Source organism: Capra hircus, chromosome 2 (genome assembly GCF_001704415.2).
Source record: "Capra hircus breed San Clemente chromosome 2, ASM170441v1, whole genome shotgun sequence".
NCBI classification, from domain to species: Eukaryota; Metazoa; Chordata; class Mammalia; order Artiodactyla; family Bovidae; genus Capra; species Capra hircus.
In genome coordinates this window covers 88,803,833-88,826,326 of record NC_030809.1, presented here as the reverse complement: position 1 = coordinate 88,826,326, position 22,494 = coordinate 88,803,833, and the positions used below count along the sequence as shown (strand labels likewise).

Here is a 22,494-nt window from a genome sequence, read left to right as displayed (position 1 = left end):
AGAAATCCACAGTACTGAATTCTAAGTGAGGAATAAAACCAAACAGGATACACTTTTAGCAGCTATTTAAAAATTCAGAGAGAAATGAAGATAATGAGAATTTTTTCATTTTTCAAAATCTTTTAAGTTAGATAATCATAAAATCTTACTAATCAGAAAGTATATATATATAAATTACCTGAAAGAACAAATTGTATTCTTTTAGCAACAAAATTAGTTTTGGTTAGTAGTTATTAACTAACAAAATGTTGCCAATTAGAGGTATTCTAGTTGTTCTTGTGAAAAGATGATCATTTATGTAGATATCAAAAAGGGATGCTAATAAAAGTTCCTGGTCTGGGGAGGGACATGTCTGCTTACTGCCCTGACTTGTTGAAACCATTAATTTGTTGAAGAACTCCATCCTTTTCACCATAGAAAATGTATAAAATCCCAACCAAGACTTCATTGAAATGACTCAAATTAATGGTGAAGTGTTGCCCAACTTCTTAAAAACTCACGCTGGCTTTGATGCCAAAATTCTCATTCCTGATTCTGCTACTGGTTGAAAACCACTGGTGGTAAAACAATTCAAAAATATGGATATGCTTAAAATATTAAATTCATTTTTTTCTTCTTCTCCTTTACCTCAAACTCAGCATGTTAGATTCATTTTTAACATCTAGTTTGTTGTTGTTTTTAAACACTATAAGGTGTTTTGTGCTTGAAAATTGCTTATGTTTCTCATTCAGAATTTTCTAGAGCATTAAACACTCTTCAGACAAAAACAGCAATCATGACACAGAATTGGAACACATACAGAACACCCTCCCTAACTGGCCTCTTTCATTTTGTTAGGATGAGTGAAAGTGGTAAGAAATGCAGTATGGTTTTAATGGCACAGTCATAGTACTGATCAGAAGGAAAGCACCTTCTCCACTAATTATTTTTCCTTTCATAAGTTACAGAAATACTTCCATAAGAAATTCATTTCTTACACTGACTTTGAGTTATCAAGAGATAAGCATTAAAATACACTAGGAAAATGTCACACTTATAGTGTGAAGATACCTCTTTAGGAACAAGACATAGGATGGAGGCCCAGCTTTGGAAGGGTGGTCGTGACATAAAGAAGTGGGAATGTATGAAAAAAGAAACCATATGTTTCTCTTGCTTAGGGTCAAATTCTTTCTACTAGTTGCTCTCAAAAGTTGCTAGCTTAAAAGTAAATTTCACGCTGGTCATAAATCTACCCTATCCAACACGGCCAAGTCCTGTCAGTTTAAAAGTAACTGACAATCTGCAAATTGATACAGTTACTATGCAGAACAGTACAGAGATATCTTAAAAAACTAAGAGTAAAACCACCGTATGACCCAGCAATCTCATTACAAGGCATATACCCTGAGGAAAGACACGTGTAACCCAATGTTCATTGCATTTATAATAGCTAGGACGTGGAAGCAACTTAGATGTCCATCAACAGATGAATGCATAAAAAAGCTGTGGTACATATAAACAATGGAATATTATTCAGCCATAAAAGGAACACATCTGAGTCAGTCCTAATGAGGTGGATGAACCTAGAGCCTATTATACAGAGTGAAGTAAGTAAGAAAGAGAGAAAAAATTATCATGTACTAACACACATATATGGAATCTACAAAGACGGTACTGATGAACCTATTTTCAGAGAGACACAGACACTGAGAATAGACTCATGGACACAGCTGGCATAGGAAGGAGAGGATGGGAGGTATGCAGAGAGTAACACGGAAACATATATTACCATATGTAAAACAGGCAGCCAATGGGAATTTGTTTTATGACTCAGGGAACTCAAACCAGGGCTCAGTAACAACCCAGAAGGGTGAGATGGGGAGGCAGGTGGGAGAGATGTTCAAGTGGGAAGGAACATGGGTAAACCTATGACTGATTCATGTTGATGTTTGGCAGAAACCAATGCAATGCTGTAAAGCAATTAGCCTTCAATTAAAAGTAAATTAAAAAAAAAAGTAACTACAATCTGACTGTTTTATGAAGGCAAAAAAGCAGGAAATGTTCCTTTCTCTAAGTAAGAGGTTTTGCAAATCTCCCTGGGTTACACATTCTAATAGGTACACATATTATAGAATTTATCCTTTTACATACACAAGTTGTCATTCTGTACATTAGTAACACACTTGCATTTCTAAATATTTTGAGCATATAACTGACAGTCTGTTTTTCACTAAAGCCTCTAACCTTTCTGGCTGTCTTTCTACCTGCTTTGGGTTTATCGGTGTGCTTCTATGCCTCAGATGAATCCATGTAGCTTTTCACAGAATATTTGTCACCACCTTTAGAATGTTGATTCTGTTTTCAAACATTGCAGGCATTGCTCATTTTGTTCTTTACCTTTCAGTCATGTGGTTCCTACAAGGTGCTCTGCTAGCCTGATCTCTTATCATCTTCCCCTCTCATAATCTGACAGCGATCCAAAACAAATATACTCTAGGTATCTCCATTAGATTTTACACTGGTATATCAATAAAGCTTTACATCACTATTTCTTAAACTTGGGCCCAGGGAAAACATTCTTGAGTATGTGTGAAATCTTTAAAAGTATCTGTCAACTTTTTCAGAGAAGGCAATGGCATCCCACTCCAGTACTCTTGCCTGGAAACTCCCATGGACGGAGGAGCCTGGTAGGCTGCAGTCCATGGAATTGTGGAAAGTCAGACACGACTGAGCGACTTCACTTTCACTTTCATGCATTGGAGGAGGAAATGGCAACCCACTCCAGCATTCTTGCCTGGAGAATCCCAAGGATGGAGGAGTCTGGTAGGCTGCCGTCTATGGGGTCGCACAGAGTTGGACATGACTGAACTTAGCAGCAGCAGAAGTCAACTTTTTACTGTCGTTTCATTGATAAACTAATAAAAAGAAACACCGAATAGAAACACATTCTGGATTTTCTAGATGACCACCCCACAGTTCAGTTCAGTTCAGTTCAGTTCAGTTCAGTTGCTCAGTCGTGTCCGACTCTTTGCAACCCCATGAATCGCAGCACGCCAGACCTCCCTGTCCATCACCAACTCCTGGAATTCACTCAGACTCACGTCTATCGAGTTAGTGATGCCATCCAGCCATCTCATCCTCTGTCGTCCCCTTCTCCTCCTGCCCCCAATCCCTCCCAGCATCAGAGTCTTTTCCAATGAGTCAACTCTTCACATGAGGTGGCCAAAGTACTGGAGTTTCAGCTTCAGCATCATTCCTTCCAAAGAAATCCCGGGGCTGATCTCCTTCAGAATGGACTGGTTGGATCTCCTTGCAGTCCAAGGGACTCCATAACCAAGTATAAACACATGATTTTTGTGCTATCTGCTACCTTTGAAAAAATAATCTTCTAACTTTTAATACATTTTTTTTCTAAAAGTAGGCTAAAGTGATTCTTGGGAGGCCATGAATATTTTAAAATACTAGCCTAGACCAAGTTTTTACAGCTTAATGAAGAACATCTAATGTAATAGTTAAAATCATCTAAAAGTTGAAATGATTATTTGGCACTTCATCATCTACCAGGTAGGTCTGTTATAAAAGTTTTAATATATACCTTGTTGAAGCAATACTGATTATATGCAATGTCTGTTTGTTTTAAAATTAGCTGGATCTGAGGTTATATGGAGGAGGAGAAGGAGGAGATCCTATTTTAATCCTTCTAGGTAACAACAAGCAACCAGGTAAAGTTTACAAAAAACCACTGGACCTACTCTGAGGACAAATCTTCCCACCCACAAAAGCCAACAATATAATCTAGGACTATTCACATCCACTAATATAACTAATGAGTAAACTGTAAAACTGTGGGGATACTAACCAGGGTGAAGATGAGAGGTGAGACAGGAAATGAGAGGGTGAAAGGGGTGGGGAATGAGGGAAAAATGAAATGTGACGATAAAACAGACTAAATATTCATTTAAACTTCTGAAATCCAAGCTAAACAGTTATAATTGAAATTTCAATATGATTTCCTTTAGTAGTCAAACTAAAATCTTTTAAACTCCTGAAGTCTAAATCTATTTCTCACCTTTGGAAGTGACTCTAACTTAAAAAATAAGTCCTTGTAAGTACCTCAGCTAGTGTTAAAACATAGTTTTCCCTTTTAAAAGACTTTCATGCTTGCAAACATTCTATACCATTTTCAGAAAGAATGGGAAAAGACACTGCAACCATGCATTAGTCTAACCCAAGATTAAACATAAATTGCCCTTCGAGTCTGAACAAGCAATGCTACTTTTAGATGTGAAATATATTTTAAGGTTGAGATTTAATAATAGTATCTCAAAAGAATAAATAGTGCAGTTTCAAATGACTGAAAACTGTATCATCTATTTATTTAAATAATATAATATTTGCTTGTTATAAGCTCCCTGAAGGTAAGGATTACTGTCTTCTAAAATTCTGCAACTTCCGAACACTTAACATAGTGCTTTGCATACGCTGCTGCTGCTGCTAAGTCGCTTCAGTCGTGCCCAACTCTGTGCGGCCCCACAGACGGCCTCCTACCAGGCTCCTCTGTCCCTGGGATTCTCCAGGCAAGAACACTGGAGTGGGCTGCCATTTAGATCCTAAATAATTATGTATTAAAAATAATTTTCCTTGGTTATGCACTTCCTTTATTTAGCACATCTATCTTCCCTTTCTCTGTCCTACTTCTGTTCTTTCAGAATAGGTTTTCAATTAAGACAACATACTTTTATTTAATAATTAACTAAATGAAGTCTTCAGATTTAGTTCTTACTAGTACCTAGGACACACAATTCTATTTGTTTCACTTTAAGTCCATTTAATATGGTAGCGAAAATAATAATCAGATTACATTCAGGACACAGCAACTATGACTTGAAAAACATTTAGTAACAACATAAAAGTAAGAAAATTTTCTGTCAATGGCTCTCAAGTTCAAGGTTGTTGTTTAAGAACTAAGGAATTTGTGATACAAATAAATACTATAAGTGTCAGGTGTATCAGGTTTCTATTTCTGATCAAACCCTTTATTTGCTGTGAATTTCCCAGCTGTGAAACAGAAAATTCAGTACTTGATACTCTCTGCAAAGTAAAAACATGGTTCTGTATCAGTCCTGTTACTCTTAAAGACAGGCATGTTCTCCTGACTAAGTCCGCTAACAATTAAGCAGAAAGCACAAGTGTTACAGACACATAGATTAAAAGAAACCAAATGTATGAGGATTCAATTCTTTTGCATATGTCCATCAAATATAATGGAGAAGGAAATGGCAACCCACTCCAGTATTCTTGCCTGAAGAATCCCATGGACAGAGGAGCCTGGTGGGCTACTGTTCATGGGGTCACTAAGCACATCAAAGATAAAAATGTAACTTTTAAGAAATTCCTTAAATTCTCTTTAGGTAGAAAAGGAGTTTCTATCCATATTAACTGAATTGCAACTGAATCCACTTTAAATGATCTATCCAGAACTGAGAAACTATGTAATGAACATAACTGGTACGGGGCGTACTTAAAACTGCCATGGGCAAATTCCCTGGTGGTCCAATAGCTAGGATTCTATACTTTCACTGCTGTGGGCCCAGGTTAGATTCCTGGCTGAGAAACAAAGATCCCGCAGGCCCCGTGGCATGGCCCAAACAAACAAATAACTGCTACAGCTTTTCAGTTGTTTACAAAACTGCTGTTAAAAACACGTCTCATTATGAATTTACATACCATGCCTAATATTTTGAAACAAAAGAAATTTGTTAAAAACAAACCACCTTGTGACTTCAATGACTACAGTGGGTTATAGTTAGCAGAGAAAACATGAACAAAATCCTTTAATAACAAATAATGGAATGGTACTAAGTTGAGACACAGTACCATTACATAATAAACATAAACATAAGACAGGAAAAATGGCATAGACCAAAACCACTATTTCCTTCTGATGATAGGGGAAAGGTAAAAATAGAAAAAATCTTATTATCTATGATGCTAGCATCACATATAATGCGATTTAAATTCCCTGAGAAGTGTATGCAAGCGAAAATACAAATGCTTATTTTATGCTGATACATGGTAGTGCCATAAAATTCTAGAGCTGACTGTATGGACTTGTTATATTCTGAATCCATACTTGCAGAGTACTGATGATACAATAACGAGAAACATATATATTTTCTGGAAGAGTCAAGTCAAATAGTTCTGAAGTGTTTCAGGAAAGTACAGTAGAAAGCTGCAAATATTTGGCCATATTCAAGTTGAGACGGAACATTTAAAATCAATCCTTTGTTATGGTATTCGTTTGTAGAGAAAAAATTCAATCTACAGTCAAATCTACTTATAAATGCTTATGGTTGTTTTTAAACTCTCTTTTTGGCAAAATTATTATAATTTTTGGTACAGGAATTTCAGTTAAATAATTTGAACAATGTCTTAGAGTTGGCTGAAAAAGGATGTGACCTAATATTCGTCAGTTCAGTTCAGTTGCTCAGCCATGTCTGACTCTTTGCGACCCCATGACTGCAGCATGCCAGGCCTCCATGTCCATCACCAAAATCTGGAGTTTACCCAAACTCATGTCCATGAAGTCGGTGATGCCATCCAGCCATCTCATCCTCTGTCATCCCCTTCTCCTCCCACCTTCAATCTTTCCAAGCATCAGGGTCTTTTCAGATGAGTCAATTCTTTGCATCAGTTGGCCAAAGTACTGGAGTTTCAGCTTCAACATCAGTCCTTCCAATGAACACTGAGGACTGATCTCCTTTAGGATGGACTGGTTGGATCTCCTTGCAGTCTAAGGAGCTCTCAAGAGTCTTCTCCAATACAACAATTCAAAAGCATCAATTCTTCGGCACTCAGCTTTCTTTATAGTCCAACTCTCACATGCATACATGACTACTGGAAAAACCATAGCCTTGACTAGACAGACCTTCATTGGCAAAGTAATGTCTCTGCTTTTTAATATGTTGTCTAGGTTGGTCCTAATTTTGCTTCCAAGGAGTAAGCGTCTTTTAATTTCATGGCTGCAGTCACCATCTGCAGTGACTTTGGAGCCCCCCAAAATAAAGTCTGCCACAGTTTCCATTCTTTGTCCTTCTATTTGTCATGATGTGATGGGACCAGATGCCATGATCTTAGTTTTCTGAATGTTGAACTGTAAGCCAACTTTTTCACTCTCCTCTTTCACTTTCATCAAGAGGCTCTTTAGTTCTTCTTCACTTTCTGCCATAAGGGTGGTGTCATCTGCATATCTGAGGTTATTGATATTTCTCCTGGCAATCTTCATTCCAGCTTGTGCTTCCTCCAGCCAGGGTTTCTCATGATGTACTCTGCATATAAGTTAAATAAGCAGGGTAACAATATACAGCCTTGACATACTCCTTTTCCTATTTGGAACCAGTCTGTTGTTCCATGTCCAGTACTAACTGTTGCTTCCTGATCTGCACACAGATTTCTCAAGAGGCAGGTCAGGTGGTCTGGTATTCCCATCTCTTTCAGAATTTCCACAGTTTATTGTGATCCACACAGTCAAAGGCTTTGGCTTAGTCAATAAAGCAGAAATAGATGTTTTTCTGGAACTCTCTTGCCTTTTCGATGATCCAGTGGATGTTGACAATTTGATCTCTGGTTCCTCTGCCTTTTCTAAAACCAGCTTGAACATCTGGAAGTTCACAGTTCATGTATTGCTAAAGCCTGGCTTGGAGAATTTTGAGCATTACTTTAATAGCGTGTGAGATGAGTAAAACTGTGAGGTAGTTTGAGCATTCTTTGGCATTGCCTTTCTTTGGGATGGAATGAAAACTGACCTTTTCCAGTCCTGTGGTCACCGCCCAGTTTTCCAAATTTGCTGGTATACTGAGTGCAGCACTTTCACAGCATCATCTTTTAGGATTTGAAATAGCTCAACTGGAATTCCATCACCTCCAATAGCTTTGTTCTTATTGATGTTTCCTAAAGGCCCACTTGACTTCACATTCCAGGATGTCTGGCTCTTACTATTTTTATACTTCTAAGAATCCTGCTGTCTAAAGTCATATTAGGTATTAATCCATTTCAGCTTCAAAAGGTCATTAAACTTCACAGACTCACGAACTTTATATAATGGGATACCATTTTCCTTACCCAAGTTCGTTTGGGAGAAAATTAACCAACTAAGTTGGAGAAATGATATGCCAGCTTCCAATCATGCAAACAAATCCAATTTTCCATAACAACCTCTAAATAGACAAACGTGTAAGTAAAGTTTGAAAATAAACAGCTCAGTAATTAAAAAGGACTGTACACTATTGAGACAAAATTTCAACCTAAAATGATTTAAAATCACTTTGAAGAAGTATAACACATCAATTTTATATAGTAAAATGCACTGTCCAGGAAATAATTTAGAAATAAATATTTTACAGAAAGAAAGGGTATCAACAGTTTAAGTCAAGCCATATCTAGCTTTGCCTTTGTATACCATGCATTTTTTGCAATTTATACATTATAAAGACATTCACAAATTATACACTTATATATATGTGATAAAGAGAAGACTATCCACAGAAGAAAACAAGTAAAAATTACATCTTAAGAGTCTCTAGATGTTACACATTATTCACAATGCCAAGGTATATTAATTTTAGTACAATGTCTCTTAAAACGTAAAATACTTCTTGATCTCAATTAGAGAGGTATATTATCAGACCAAAATTACATTTTTCAGAAAGAAAGCTTTAATGGCATTTCTGAGGGGCAATGCTTACATTTAAGCAAAGTCGATACAATAAATGAAAGTGAAAGGAAAAGAGGCTTCCCTGTTGGCTCAGATGGTAAAGAATCTGCTTAAAATGCGTGAGACCCGGGTTTGATCCCTGCGTATGGAAGATCCCCTGGAGAAGGAAATGGTAACCTACTCCAGTATTCTTGCCTGGAGAATTCCATGGACAGAGGAGCCTGTCAGGTTAGTGTGTTAAGCTTTCTATAACAAAAACACTTTGTGCTATGATGATCTAATAGTAGCTAATAATCACTCTGCCCAGAGAGAATTCTCTACACATTCTCCCTACACACTCACCATACCAGGCACACACATTCAAAGTGAGTGGTTTTACAGGTATTGGTTTGGAACTTTTGGTTAAAATGCAAACCACAATAACAGAGTTTAGTTTCCTACATTGGGGGGAATTGTTAAGCTACAATTCCTTTCCTCAGTAGGATCATGAAAATAAACCTTCAAAATTCATCCTGAAAGACTAGCGGATAATGAAAAATTAAGAAGAGAAGAGGATATACTTTTAACAAGTGGCAACTTACCTGATATGCCATTCTTGCTGGTGTTCAATAAAGCTACAGATGCTGCAGAAACTCTTCTATTGTTCACAGTCTGCCCTGGTTTTCTTGAGGTACATTCTTCACTATCACTGTCGTGTAAATTTAGTAGCCTTGGCTGGAAACACTGTAGTCGACATGATCTGATATTGCTTAATATTTCAGAAAGGGACAGTCTATTTTCACAATGTTTATTGGAAGCATTGGTCCGAGAGAAATTAGAAGAAAAGTCTATATTTTGGGAAGCGCTTGAAAAACCATTCAGCATTTCAGGGTCTATCTGTTTCAGGACTGGGTCATGTTCTGTGGCTATCCGGTCCATTATGACCCTGAAAAGCAATATAAAGCCAAGTATTACCTAGAAGAACTTAATAACATTTTCTTAATACTGTCCCTTCCACCTTGTAAACAAATACCATGTCAAAACGAACAGTTTACCTTCCACCTCTGCCAATTCGCCTTCTGGCAAATCCTATACATCGTCTTGGGACTGTGAGTGTTGTAAGACAATGCCTGTATCTTAACTTATCCAAATCTGCCAATTCTGAATTTCCAAATGAACGGTTAGTTTGGTCCAAACGAGGCTGCACAAAAGGGAAAGAAAAATTGAAACTCATAGAATAATTCTGAAATGAAGAAAAGTTAAATCATGATAAAAATAAACTACAGTATTAGCAGAACAATTAAAATTTAGATATAAAAATTTTAAATCGGGATTTAAATGTTAACCAGGTTAAATTCTATAAAACTGATAAAGAAGTTCACTCATCAAAATAAACTAAATTTTTATGACTATCAATACATTTAAGATATATTTTAAAAGAAATGTATTTAAAGAACAATGTGGCTTCTAACATTTATGTAGAAGAGTTGCTATTCAGTTGCTCAGTAGTGTCCAACTCTCAGCAGCTCTAGAGAAATGAATTTAGTAATTTATAAACTTGCTACTGAGATATATTACAGAGACTTCGACAGGATTTTCAAAAACTGCACTTCAAGAAAGCAAGCATGACCTTATTTTAGGTACCTGAGTATGTTCTAGTGTCACCCAGTTTGTAGTCAATGAAAACCTGAATAGAATTTGTATCCTACTGTTGTATGAAAACTATATAAATCTCAATTATGTTGAATTGGTACATGGTGCTTTTCAGGTCTACTATATGCTTCTACTTTTCTGTAAATTTATTCTATTAATTTTTGAGAGTTTGATATAGAGATTCAACTAAAAATCTTAATTTATCTACTTTAAAAAAATAATTGTAATATATAGTGGAACTATATGCAACTTTGTTCTGTATTTTCCACGTCTTCTGTAAATGTGTTATCATACTTTCATAATTTAAAAAATAAAGAGAGAAACAAAAGAGAAAGCACGCACAGATGAAATTCATACTTCCTCTATTTTTAACGACATACAGTGCATTTCTTAGCCTTCCCATTTCCTCAGTTCAGTTCAGTTGCTCAGTTGTGTCTGACTCTTTGCGACCCCATGGACTACAGCAGGCAAGGCTTCCCTGTCCATCAACAACTCCCAGAGCCTGCTCAAACTCATGTCCATCAAGTCAGTGATGCCATCCCACCAGCTTGTCCTCTGACGTTCCCTTCTCCTCCCACCTTCAATCTTTCCCAGCATCAGGGTCTTTTCAGATGAGTCAATTCTTCACATCAGGTGGCTAAAGTATTGGAATTTCAGCCTCAGCATCAATCCTTCCAATGAACATTCAAGATTCATTTCCTTTAGCATGGACTGGTTGGATCTCCTTGCAGTGCAAGGGACTCTCAAGAGTTTTCTCCAACACCACAGTTCAAAAGCATCACTTCTTCGGCACTCAGCTTTCTTTATAGTCCAACTCTCACATCCATACATGACTACTGGAAAACCCATACCTTTGACTAGATGGACCTTTGTTGGCAAAGTAATAACAAGGAGCTGACCGTGGCTCAGATCATGAATTCTTTATTGCAAAATTCAGACTTAAATTGAACAAAGTAGGGAAAATCACTAGGCCATTCATGTATGACATAAATCAAATCCCTTACAATTATACAGTGGAAGTGAAAACAGATTCAAGGGATTACATCTGATAGACAGAGTGCCTGAAGAACTATGGACAGAGGTTCATGACACTGTACAGGAGGCAGTGATCAAGACCATCCCCAAGAAAAAGAAATGCAGAAACGCAAAATGGTTGTCTGAGGAGGCCTTACAAATAGCTGAGAAAAAAAGAAAGCTAAAGGCAAAGGAGAAAAGGAAAGATTACCCATCTGAATGCAGAGCTCCAAGAACAGTAAGGAGAGATAAGAAAGACTTCTTCATTGATCAATTAAAAGAAATAGAGGAAAACAACAGAATGGGAAAGACTAGAGATCTCTTCAAGAAAGTTGAGAGATACCAAGGGAACATTTCATGCAAAGATGGGCACAATAAAGGACAGAAATGGTATGGACCTAACAGAAGCAGACGATATTAAGAAGAGGTGGCAAGAATACACAGAAGAACTGTACAAAAAAGATCTTCATGACCCAGATAACCACCATGGTGTGATTCCCTCCCCTAGAGCCAGACATCCTGGAATGCAAAGTCAAGTGGGCCTTAGGAAGCATCACTACAAAGCTAGTGGAGGTGATGGAATTCCAGTTGAGCTATTTCAAATCCTAAAAGATGATGCTGTGAAAGTGCTGCACTCAATATGCAAGCAAATTTGGAAAACTCAGCAGTAACCACAGGACTAGAAAAGGTGAGTTTTCATTCCAATCCTTAAAAAAGGGCAATGCCAAAGAACGTTGAAACTACAGCACAATTGCACTTATTTCACAAGCTAGTAAAGTAATGCTCAAAATTCTCCAAGCCAGGCTTCAACAGTACATGAACCGTGAACATCCAGATGTTCAAGCTGGATTTAGAAAAGGCAGAGGAAACAGAGAAAAAATTGCCAACATCTATTGAGTCATCAAAAACAGCAAGTAAGTTCCAGAAAAACATCTACTTTTGCTTTATTGACTAAGCCAAAGCCTCTGACTGTGTGGAACACAACAAGCTGTGGAAAATTCTTAAAAGAGATGTGAATACCAGGCCACCTGATCTTCCTCCCGAGATATCTGTATGCAGGTCAAGAAACAACAGTTAAAACAGGACATGGAACAACAGACTGGTTCCACATTGGGAAAGCAGCACATCAAGGCTATATATTGTCACCCAGCTTATTTAACCTATATGCAGAGTACATCGTGAGGAACTCTGGGCTGGATGAAGAACAAGCTGGAATTAAGATTGCCAGGAGAAATATCAATAACCTCAGATATGCAGATGACACCACCCTTATGGAAGAATGTGAAGAACTAAAGAGTCTCTTGATGAAAGTGAAAGAGGAGAGTGAAGAAGTTGGCTTAAAACTCAACTTTCAGAAAACTAAGATCATGGCATCCGGTCCTATCACTTCATGGCAAATAGAAGGGGCAACAATGGAAAAAGTGAGAGGCTTTATTTTTGGGGGCTCGAAAATCACTGCAGATGGTGACTGCAGCCATGAAATTAAAAGACGCTTGCTCCTTGGAACAAAAGTTATGACCAACTTAGATAGCATGTTACAAAGCAGAGACATTACTTTGCCAACAAAGGTCCATCTAGTCAAAGCTATGGGTTTTCCAGTAGTCAGGTATGGATGTTGAGAGTTGGACTATAAAGAAAGCTGAGCACTGAAGCATTGATAGTTTTGAACTGTGGTGTGGAGAAGATTCTCAAGAATCCCTTGGACTGCAGGGAGATCCAATCAGTCCATGCCAACGGAAATCAGTCCTGAATATTCACTGGAAGGGCTGATGATGAAGTTGAAACTCCAATACTTGGCCACCTGATGTGAAGAACTGACTCATCTGAAAAGACCCTGATGCTGGGAAAGATTGAAGGCGGGAGGAGAAGGGGGACGACAGAGAATGACATGGTTCGATGACATCAGTGACTCTACGGACAGGAGTTTGAGTAATCTCTGGGAACTGGTGATGGACTGCGTGCTGCAGTCCATGGGGGTTGCAAGGAATTGGACATGACTGAGCAACTGAATTGAACTGAAGTCATTTTGACATGAGTTATCTGTTAATTCCAGTTCCCAAAACACCACAAAAAATATAGTTCTTACAGCATAATACTGGCATCCTGCCCGCCTCCTGAAAGCACAGGGACCATCAGGATCATTTTCTTCTTCGGGTTCCGATGCTGGGGACGGTACCTAAGAAAGAGGCATGAAGCATTCCATTTAGGAGTTACCAAAAGTCAACAATCTTTGTAATGATCTAAAATCAGAATCTGATCACAAACAGTGAGTCACTCCACATTACATACAGTAGGTAGTGAATTCCCTCAAATATTTAAAGATTAGCAGAAGTTTTGTATGGTTACTAATTATTTTTAATGGGTAAGTTCTTGCAGGTAAGTTTACATGGTATTGCTTAACTGTTTCTGAATATGTAAACGCTTTAAGCTTGAACATCATTAGTATGGTTTTTACATATCCCATTCATACATTTTATAAATACTGTTTGTGGCCATAAATACTTTGTAATAATAATTATGCTTCATCTATAGGTAGGTATGCTTTTATACAATAACTTCATTTCTCTATAATAAAGCCTAAAACTAGGAAGATAAAAGAAGCTTATGAATAACCTCCCTTCGCTCAAAGCTGAAAAGTTCATACATTGCACTGAAAGGGGAGTCCCTTATTTCCCCACTTGTTTTTAAAATCATTTTTAAAATTTTAACAGATCAGAAGCTGAAAATCAAAAGAGGAAAGAGGACTTGCTAAAAGGTAAGCAGACTGGTTTAGAAGTACTAATCTCACCATCTGACAGCAAAAGAATAAAGACTTTCAAAAAGTTGTCACATATTAAAAAGCATAGGACCAAGTGAGACTAGGACAAATCCCCCTACATAATCTGAGCGGACCTCTAAGGCAGCACTGGTACATTATAGCAAATGTTATGTTATCAAAAACAGATTAAGTGAAATACAAATATACTCTGATATGGCAAGAAATAATATGGTTTAGATAAATTCCTACCCATAATGGTTAAAATAAAAAAAAGTTTTGGTACTTAAGTTTCAGTTGTCTCGCAATTTCACTTTGGAGTACGTCTCTTTTTCTGACAACGCTGGCTCAACCACATTTACTTGCAAACTTTTGAACCTCACAAATCCCTCTCTTCCTATTTTGAGAGGAAAAATGCTTTCTCCACATTATTTCAAAACTGTGGTAATTACCACTGAGCAGGATCATCCAGGGGAGAAAGGCATTTGTTTGAGGTTCCAATATACCTCCACCAACCCTATGGGGGAGACACAGAAACAGTAAGCTGGGGCTGATTCTTCTTCCTAGGGAACCAAACTAAAATCTGAAATTTGAAAGGAAATCCCAAATGTGAATTTTACACTTTGGTTCCTTTATAAAGCAACTACCTCTTCTAGAATGTACACAGGAAGTGTCACAAACAAAGTCTCAGAAATTTTTTGCATCCCTTCCTCTGGATTACCCAACGAGGGGTTTCCAGGATTTAGTCTGAGATATAAGAAGACCGCGCTGATGTTCGGAGAATCAGAAGCATGATTGAGAAGAGACTGGGTTTCTATTCTGCTCTGTTGCAAATCAGTTGGAGAAGTCGGGTTAAAATGCTCTTTAAGGCTCTCTATTCCTTTATTCTTGTTTATTGGACATAGAAGAAGCATATGATTATTTTAATTATCTTTTAAGCAATAAAATCCTGATTTTGTAAAAGCCACATTCTAAATAGCTGCCTCACTGAATAATGTTCAACTATAGGTACATGCTTACTTACTGTTTACCAACCAGGGATACCATTATAAAAATTAATGTTGTCAAGGACCCAGTACAAGGATTCAGAAGAACCTAATAGTTTCAAAATGTAATTTCATGTGGGAATGGGGACTATATGAATAAATATAAGAATTTAGAACAGAGATGAAGATTCCTTAATAGATGAGGAATATAGGTCTAGTATGCTGAGTGAGTCTATCAAACTGGATAGACTGATTCTAGCAATATAGGAAAAGTTTCTACTAGATACAGTATCCCTTAGCATCATTCTTATAAGGCTGGGAATGTATAGGAGAACTTTACTGGCTTTTATATATGTATTTATCTAACCATTTCACTCCTCACTTAAACTTACTGCTAGCAATTCCTTCTCATATGCTGTTTTCTCTGTCTTGGACCCTTCCCTACATTTTCTATCTGGAAAAGACCTACTATTTGTGCCCTCATTCCTTCAAAATGTCATCTAATTCATGTCCCATGACTATTCAAAGCCCTGCCTGAGTCTAACAACATAATCCTCTGTCAATTTTATTTATTTTTAAAATATTTTTTAACTGCCCTCCCATCCAGACTGCCACATAACCTTGAACAAGACCATCTGACAACTTTTAATAAATGAGTTCATTTAAGTGCTTTTAAAGAGCATACTAAACTAAACACATTTTGTGCATTGTTACAATGTATATGAATGCTGAAATATTATCTGGGCTAGAAAAACTAAATCATCTACAAAAAGTAAAACTAACATAATCTTAGGCAAAGAAGACAAATTTTATATAAACTCTAGATTTTAAATAGTTACTACAACAAGTTTTATAAACTGTCTTGCTTCCAAATTTTTCTGTCATGTTGGTTTAAAAAAATTTTTTTAAGCAAGTCAGTTGAAATGTTGAAATACAGTAACGCATGTTATAGTACTCTCTTTAGGTTTCCTATACTGTACGAAAAAGAAAAAAGGAGGCCACTGCTACACCAGGTGCTAAACAATGTATTTTTAAAAATCAATCCTTTAGTATATAAAATAGAAGTCTTTGTTTTAAAAGACAGCACATATGAAACAAAAATTTAGATTTTTAAACTTAAAATTTGCTATAAAACTGCTATAATATAACCAAAGAATTAATTTCACAAGTTAAAATCTGAGCCAATTCTAAATCTTCTTTGGAGTCAAACAGTTATTGTTAAATAAATTAGCAAAATTTTCATTAGCTCATGGAATATGGGAATTATTATTGGTGAATGTTTACAATTATGTGTTAAATGTCTTAAAATATTTATAATCTTTAGCTCAGGAATTCTGTTTCTAATCATCTATTTCAAATATGGAGGGACGAGGTAGAGATGCTCATTTTTATAAAATGGAGAGCTTAAAACCACCTAAATGCTATACAAAATAAATAAAATATATTCAACTGATAGAAAATAACAAAGCAAAAACCATTTCAGTAACTACATAAATAATGTGGAAAACGTTTATGTTATAACATTAGGTGAAGAAAGCAAGAATCAAAACTCTAAGATATTATGTTTTAAAATAGAGCAATATAAAAGACTAGAAGAAAATGTCTGTAAAATAGTTTTAAAACAAGCACCTGTGGAAATTCATCTTCCTCTGAGCTGTGAAAGTCATATTGCTTAAGGTCACTCTTATTGATCACAGGCAAGGTCTCAGGAGTGGGCTGCTGAGATGTTAGCACAGCCTCTGCTTTAGGCTTCTTTGGGTACTTCTTCTTTTGACGAACCACATCAGAAGCCTCTTCTTTCAAAGACAAATGATGCGGGTGCTGTTTACATGATGATTTTTCCCCCAAAAGGAAGAAATGAAAATAATTTTAGAAATCATAAAAAACTATACTGCTCTTTGAAAAAACATACATTTTTACCCAGGAGGTGACTTTATTTTCTGGTTTTAATATGCAGAAACTACTATTTGATGATAAGCCAAAAAGTGCTTTGCTTTCACAAATTATAGTGAAAAATATTATGACATTTAAATTTACTTTTTTATATTGTTAGCAATACTTTAAACTAAGATATTAGTGATTTTTAAAAATTCCTCTATTATTATGCAATCCAGTATTTAAAATGTATTTAAATTCTATTTTAATTTTATTTAAGTCTACTGATTAATGATGAAAATTAACTATTTTTACTTCTAAAATGACTTGAATTAGATTATAAATACATTAATTCATTTCTATGCTTATTTCCAATTTTTAAAAATATCTACAAGTGGAATAACTTTTCTGAGACAGAAAAGCTCACTTTTTAGAATTAATTGCCACCTCAGCTGAACAATAATCAAACTGTCTTCAAGTACGCTAGAGTTCTTTGGTGGCATACAAGAGGCTGTCTGGCAGAGACATCTCTGGCAGAGATGGGTGGAGTTTAGAACCCAGCTATCCTCAAGAGAGCAGCTGTTTCTGTTTTAATATACTGGCATTCCTTTTAATAAATAAGAATCTACTTGAAAAAGTTTGAAAATTACTGTTCTAAGCATCAAATTACAAGCGCTAACAAAGTGTCAAAGTATTTAGGAAGTTTTACATTTTTTCAAGTAGCTCAGATTTTCATTAAAACTACTTTAGGGTCAAAAATGTTATACATAATGAAAACATTGCTGAAACACTGAGTTATTGAGATATAAATGCTTTCATACAATGGGCATGGCTATGACATCAAAAAGAAATCCCCAACTTCTCAGAAATTATTTATATTTTCAAGAAGGATGTGTGACAAATGAAATATAGTTAACTATGTGAAATGCAATCATATTTATAAAATTAGTATTTAAATAGTGTGGGTGTTTAATTTTAGAGTGATCTAAGATTAAGAATCAACATATAACAAAGGCTGATTCTGCACTAATTTGGGGTTGAGATTTTGATATTCTCTGCCTATCAATAATATACCTAGGAAAAGCATTGATTTAGAACTGGATTTTAAAAAGTAATGTACAAAATGACATTTATTGTCTGGTTTATGGCAAAGTAAGTGTGATTTAAAGGGTAGGTGGGCTAGATGCCTGTGATTAATAAGAAAGAACTTTGGTGTTTGAATTGACACAGTTGAATAATGGAGGAGTCTCCCTACTCCACATTCTTCCTTGACCTTTAAGAAAGAACCCATGAAAAATGAGGATTGTGCACATTTTTAAAAGATGAATTTTCCACAAACACCCTAAGCCATTTTTAAAATCCTGCTACACAGTAGAGCTCTACTGTCTAAAAACTCAGCCAATAACATGTTTCTTTTTAAAAATCTAAGCTCTTCAAAAGTTTTATTACTTTTTGCATTTCTCAACTGAATGCTTTTATACACCAAGTGAACAATGAATAAATGTAACTCTTCAGGCTAAGAAACTAATCACTAGTCTCTTTATTAGGAAAAAATTGAGTTCTAGAAGTTATAGGACTTTTTCAAGTCAAGATAAGCAGCAACTGATAAATGCTGGTTATGGCAATAGTGAGGACAGTAACTTTGAATAGTCTTAATGAAGAAAGGTTTAATTTTGATGCCTGCCATCACAATGCAGGATTTGCTAAGGCAGTGATAATAACTAAGCTGTAATTACCATTATTCTGTAGGGATACAAGATAGCATAGTTGAAAACACATGGTTTTTGTTGTAAGACCTAGACTCAAAATCTTAAATCTGCCACTTAATAACTATATGATCTAAAAGTCACACAGAGGTAAAAATCTACCTCAAAGGGATGTTGTAAGATTAATCAATATGCATATAAAAAATCCTAGCAAAGTGCAAAAAGTAGGAACTCAAACATGTTAGTAATCTTCCTTCTTAACCAAACTATTATAAGACAATTTCAGAAACCAATTGTCCAGTCAATATTAGCATACATGCTTCTCCCCAGAAGATACTCACCTTAGTTTTACATTCTTGGACTTTGTGATGATTTCCATTATGAAGAGTTCCTGGAGTGGTATATAATTCTTTTTCTGATCTACTGATCTTCACTTCATTAAGGATTTCACCACCATAGTCTCCTAAATGATATCTTGAAAAGGAAATAATATATAAGAAAATCTTATCATTCAAAAATAAAAAAGAAATAGAAAACCAATGATGTATCATTTACTTGGAACACAACTAATCAAACAGAGCCAACAATTAATCGGATTATTCTTAAGAGAGAAAACGCATGGGAATAAAGAAGCTCATATTTGGGATTTAGTAGAAACAAAACAACTCCCTCTCCTAATCTCTAAGATACACAGAAGATGGACTCTTCATATATTTCGTATTTTCAGGAAAAGGATTATTACATTGGTGAATACATTTTCAAAATGCACCAAAACAAGTATTTCCTAACTAATCAAAAAATAAAATCAATTAAACATTTATTTCTCTCAAATTTTAATAGAAACTTTAATAGAGAATGGGACTATACGATCTCCAAGTTCTTTTCTAAATACAATTAAATGATTCTGCAACAACAAGAAATTAAGTGTAACAGAGGATCTATACTATTCACAAAAATATCTCCCAAATTTGCAACCCAAACTGGCAACTTAATGGTTTAAAAACAAAAAGCAAAAACGAGCGATCACAATTTTCAAAAAATGTAGACATTGTTAGATAATCAATTTCAGTAGTTATAAAGCTGAAATTTGGTTACATTTTGCCTTTCATTTGACTGAAGCATTACTGGTATGTAAGAATAGCAATGTTACCTTTTTTCCACAACTTCTAAGGTTAAGTGCAATAATTCTCGTTTTGTTTTCTCTCTTCTCTTAATCATTTCCAAAATTGTTATGGCTCTACTAAATTCTCGTCTCAGTTTCAACATCTTTTCATAAGAGGCTTCATCATTCTTTCGATTCTATTCAAAATAAGTTTAAAAGAATAAATCCAACTGTCCAGATTTCCAGCTTCATTCATCAAAATCTTATCAGACCCAAATTCATTCTATAAAAGCAAAATGTTACACACACACACACACACACACACACACACACACACACATCTAAACAGCAATTACATTAAGACAAGCCATTTAACTAAAAACAAAAAAGCAAATATCTCAATAAATATGCAGGAAAAAAAGTTGCCAGCTATTGAAAAGATGGAATGACATAGATGGGATAATTCCAACATTAATAAAATTTTTAAAGTCTGCCTGAAACAAAAACTACTATTATCAAAAAATGTAAAAAATTTCTTATTGTTACAAGGTCTTTCTCAATGACAGAGAGAAACAGTTTTGTTAAATCAAGGTTATCTAAAAACAGCCAAACTGAGCTGCTATTCATCCATTCAGCCTTTTAATAGTGGGCTGGACAGTTCAATACACTACAATGTAAAGATTCACAATGACAAGCAAAGCTTCACTTTAAAAACTCAGATATAAAATAGATTACAGAATATAAAGGATCTCAAGGAATGGAATTACCATGCTGAACGTAGTAAAACCTCACTGCAGAGTAGAAAAGAGATCTACTAGTAAAAGGTCTGAGTTTCATTATAAATTCTTACTTTGAAGTGTCAAAAGTAACTTGAACTAACTCACAGGTAAAAGTTCAAACTAATAACTAGAGAAGGTTCAGTTATAATTACCAGCATCATGTGCATAAAAAAGTTACTGTTAATAAAAATATTTTGTTCAATCAAACAGCCACAGAATTCTTACTTTCTATTAAGTGTGGAACTATCTGTTTAAAAATAGACCACTGCCACTCCTCATTCTATATGTTCAGACAGACTGCATTTAAGCAAGCTTTCCATACTTGACTTAATAAAGCAGTGTGACATTAGAAATCTGAACCCAAAGAAAGCCAGGTTTCATATCGGAGGATTATAAAAGAGAAAATAAAACGAGGAAGATACAAAGTTTTACTTTTTTCTTTTGTGTAGTTTCTTGTATTTGAAAATTACTCATTACCTATAAAACATTACTTAAACTAAATCTCATTAAGGTAGTGCATACTGAATATTAAAAAATACTATTAATAATAAATCACACTTTAATCTTATCCAAAGGAAATATATCACTTTCCCCCTTCAGTAAAGTATGTTACAAAAGACAAAAATCTAAAGCACAGTTTTAAGCAAAATATTCTGTAACCAGGGAGCAGCTGCACCTTATGATTGAAAAAAAGTGAACATAACCAAGAGCAAATATTAAAGTACAAAATACTTGAATATTTCAGTACTGCTCTCTGTAAAAAGTATTACACATGTCCCCTATCCTCAAAAGGCTTAAAGTCTAATAAGAATGAAAGAAATACAAGTTCTAAAGACAAATAACAGCAGCTGAAGAAAAAGTCCACCAGAACCTTTTAAAGTTGTCCTCCTCTTCACCAAATGTTTCTCTTGGACTATGCACTTCTGCCCCTTCTTACTCACTCATTTCCTGCTCTCTTGAGGCCCAAATAAGTAGCTTCCCTAATTTTTCTTTACCCCACTCCTGCCCTTTTTTCTATTTTTACCTTTTATTGTGAAATAATTTCAGATTTACAAATAAGCTACAAAAATGGTATAAAAAATTCCCATATTATCTTCATCCAGACTCCCCAAAAGTTAATATGTTATATTTGCTTTATTATCTCTATGATGTATATATACATTGTTACAGACTGAATATTTGCATCTCCTGAAAATTCGTATGTTGAAATCCTAACTATCCAATGTGATTTTTATTTGGAGGGAGGGCTTTGGGAGTGCTCATGAATGGATCAGTATAAAAGAGACCCCAGAGAACCCTCTTGCCCCTTCTGCCATGTGAGGACACAGCAAGAGGACCATCCGTGAAACAAGAAGCGGGCCCTCGATAGACACCAAGTCTGATAATACCTGGATCTTGGACTTTCCAACTTTCAGAACTGAGAAATAAATATTCATTGTTTAAGCCACCCAGTCTATGTATTTCTGTTACAACAGCACAAATGGACTATGACACACATCCATGTATGTATATAAACATATACATACATATATAACTTATTAGCAACAGTATTTTTAAATATTTTTCAAGTTGAAGATATAACGCCTTCATCCCCTAAACACTTTAATGTATACTTTCTAAGAATAATGATAGTCTCTTATACAATCTCAGTAACATTATCAAAATCAGGAAATTAACACTGATATAAAAACTATTACCTAATTTATAGACTCTCTTCATATTTCACCAATTGCCCACTAATGTCCTTCACAACTAGAAATACAACAGTTAGGATATACAGATTTCCTATATTTATATAATGTTGCTATAAAGGACATTGGTGGGAAATAATAATTTTTATTATTAATAAAAAATTCTTTCCCAGTCTAGGATCTGATTCAGGATTAAAACTGAATTTAGCTGTCATGTCTCTTTTGCTGTTGTTCAGTTGCTCAGTTGTGCCCGACTGTGACT

At 35.4% G+C, this 22,494-nt stretch overlaps 1 protein-coding gene across 2 annotated transcripts in view; it reads right to left on the bottom strand.

Moving 5' to 3' along the window:
* The window catches only part of EPC2 (enhancer of polycomb homolog 2), a 129,519-nt gene that overhangs the window by 7,781 nt on the left and 99,244 nt on the right, over positions 1 to 22,494 (bottom strand). The window contains exons 5-10 of one of the 2 annotated variants that reach the window (XM_005676169.2): positions 19,811 to 19,959; positions 19,002 to 19,134; positions 16,709 to 16,900; positions 13,425 to 13,514; positions 9,727 to 9,872; positions 9,274 to 9,617 (exon numbers count right to left, since the gene is read on the bottom strand). In XM_005676169.2, the coding sequence (XP_005676226.2) occupies positions 9,274 to 9,617; positions 9,727 to 9,872; positions 13,425 to 13,514; positions 16,709 to 16,900; positions 19,002 to 19,134; positions 19,811 to 19,959 (1,054 nt within the window). The remainder of the gene's footprint in view (positions 1 to 9,273; positions 9,618 to 9,726; positions 9,873 to 13,424; positions 13,515 to 16,708; positions 16,901 to 19,001; positions 19,135 to 19,810; positions 19,960 to 22,494) is intronic. The other variant, XM_013969839.2, reaches the window with a different exon arrangement.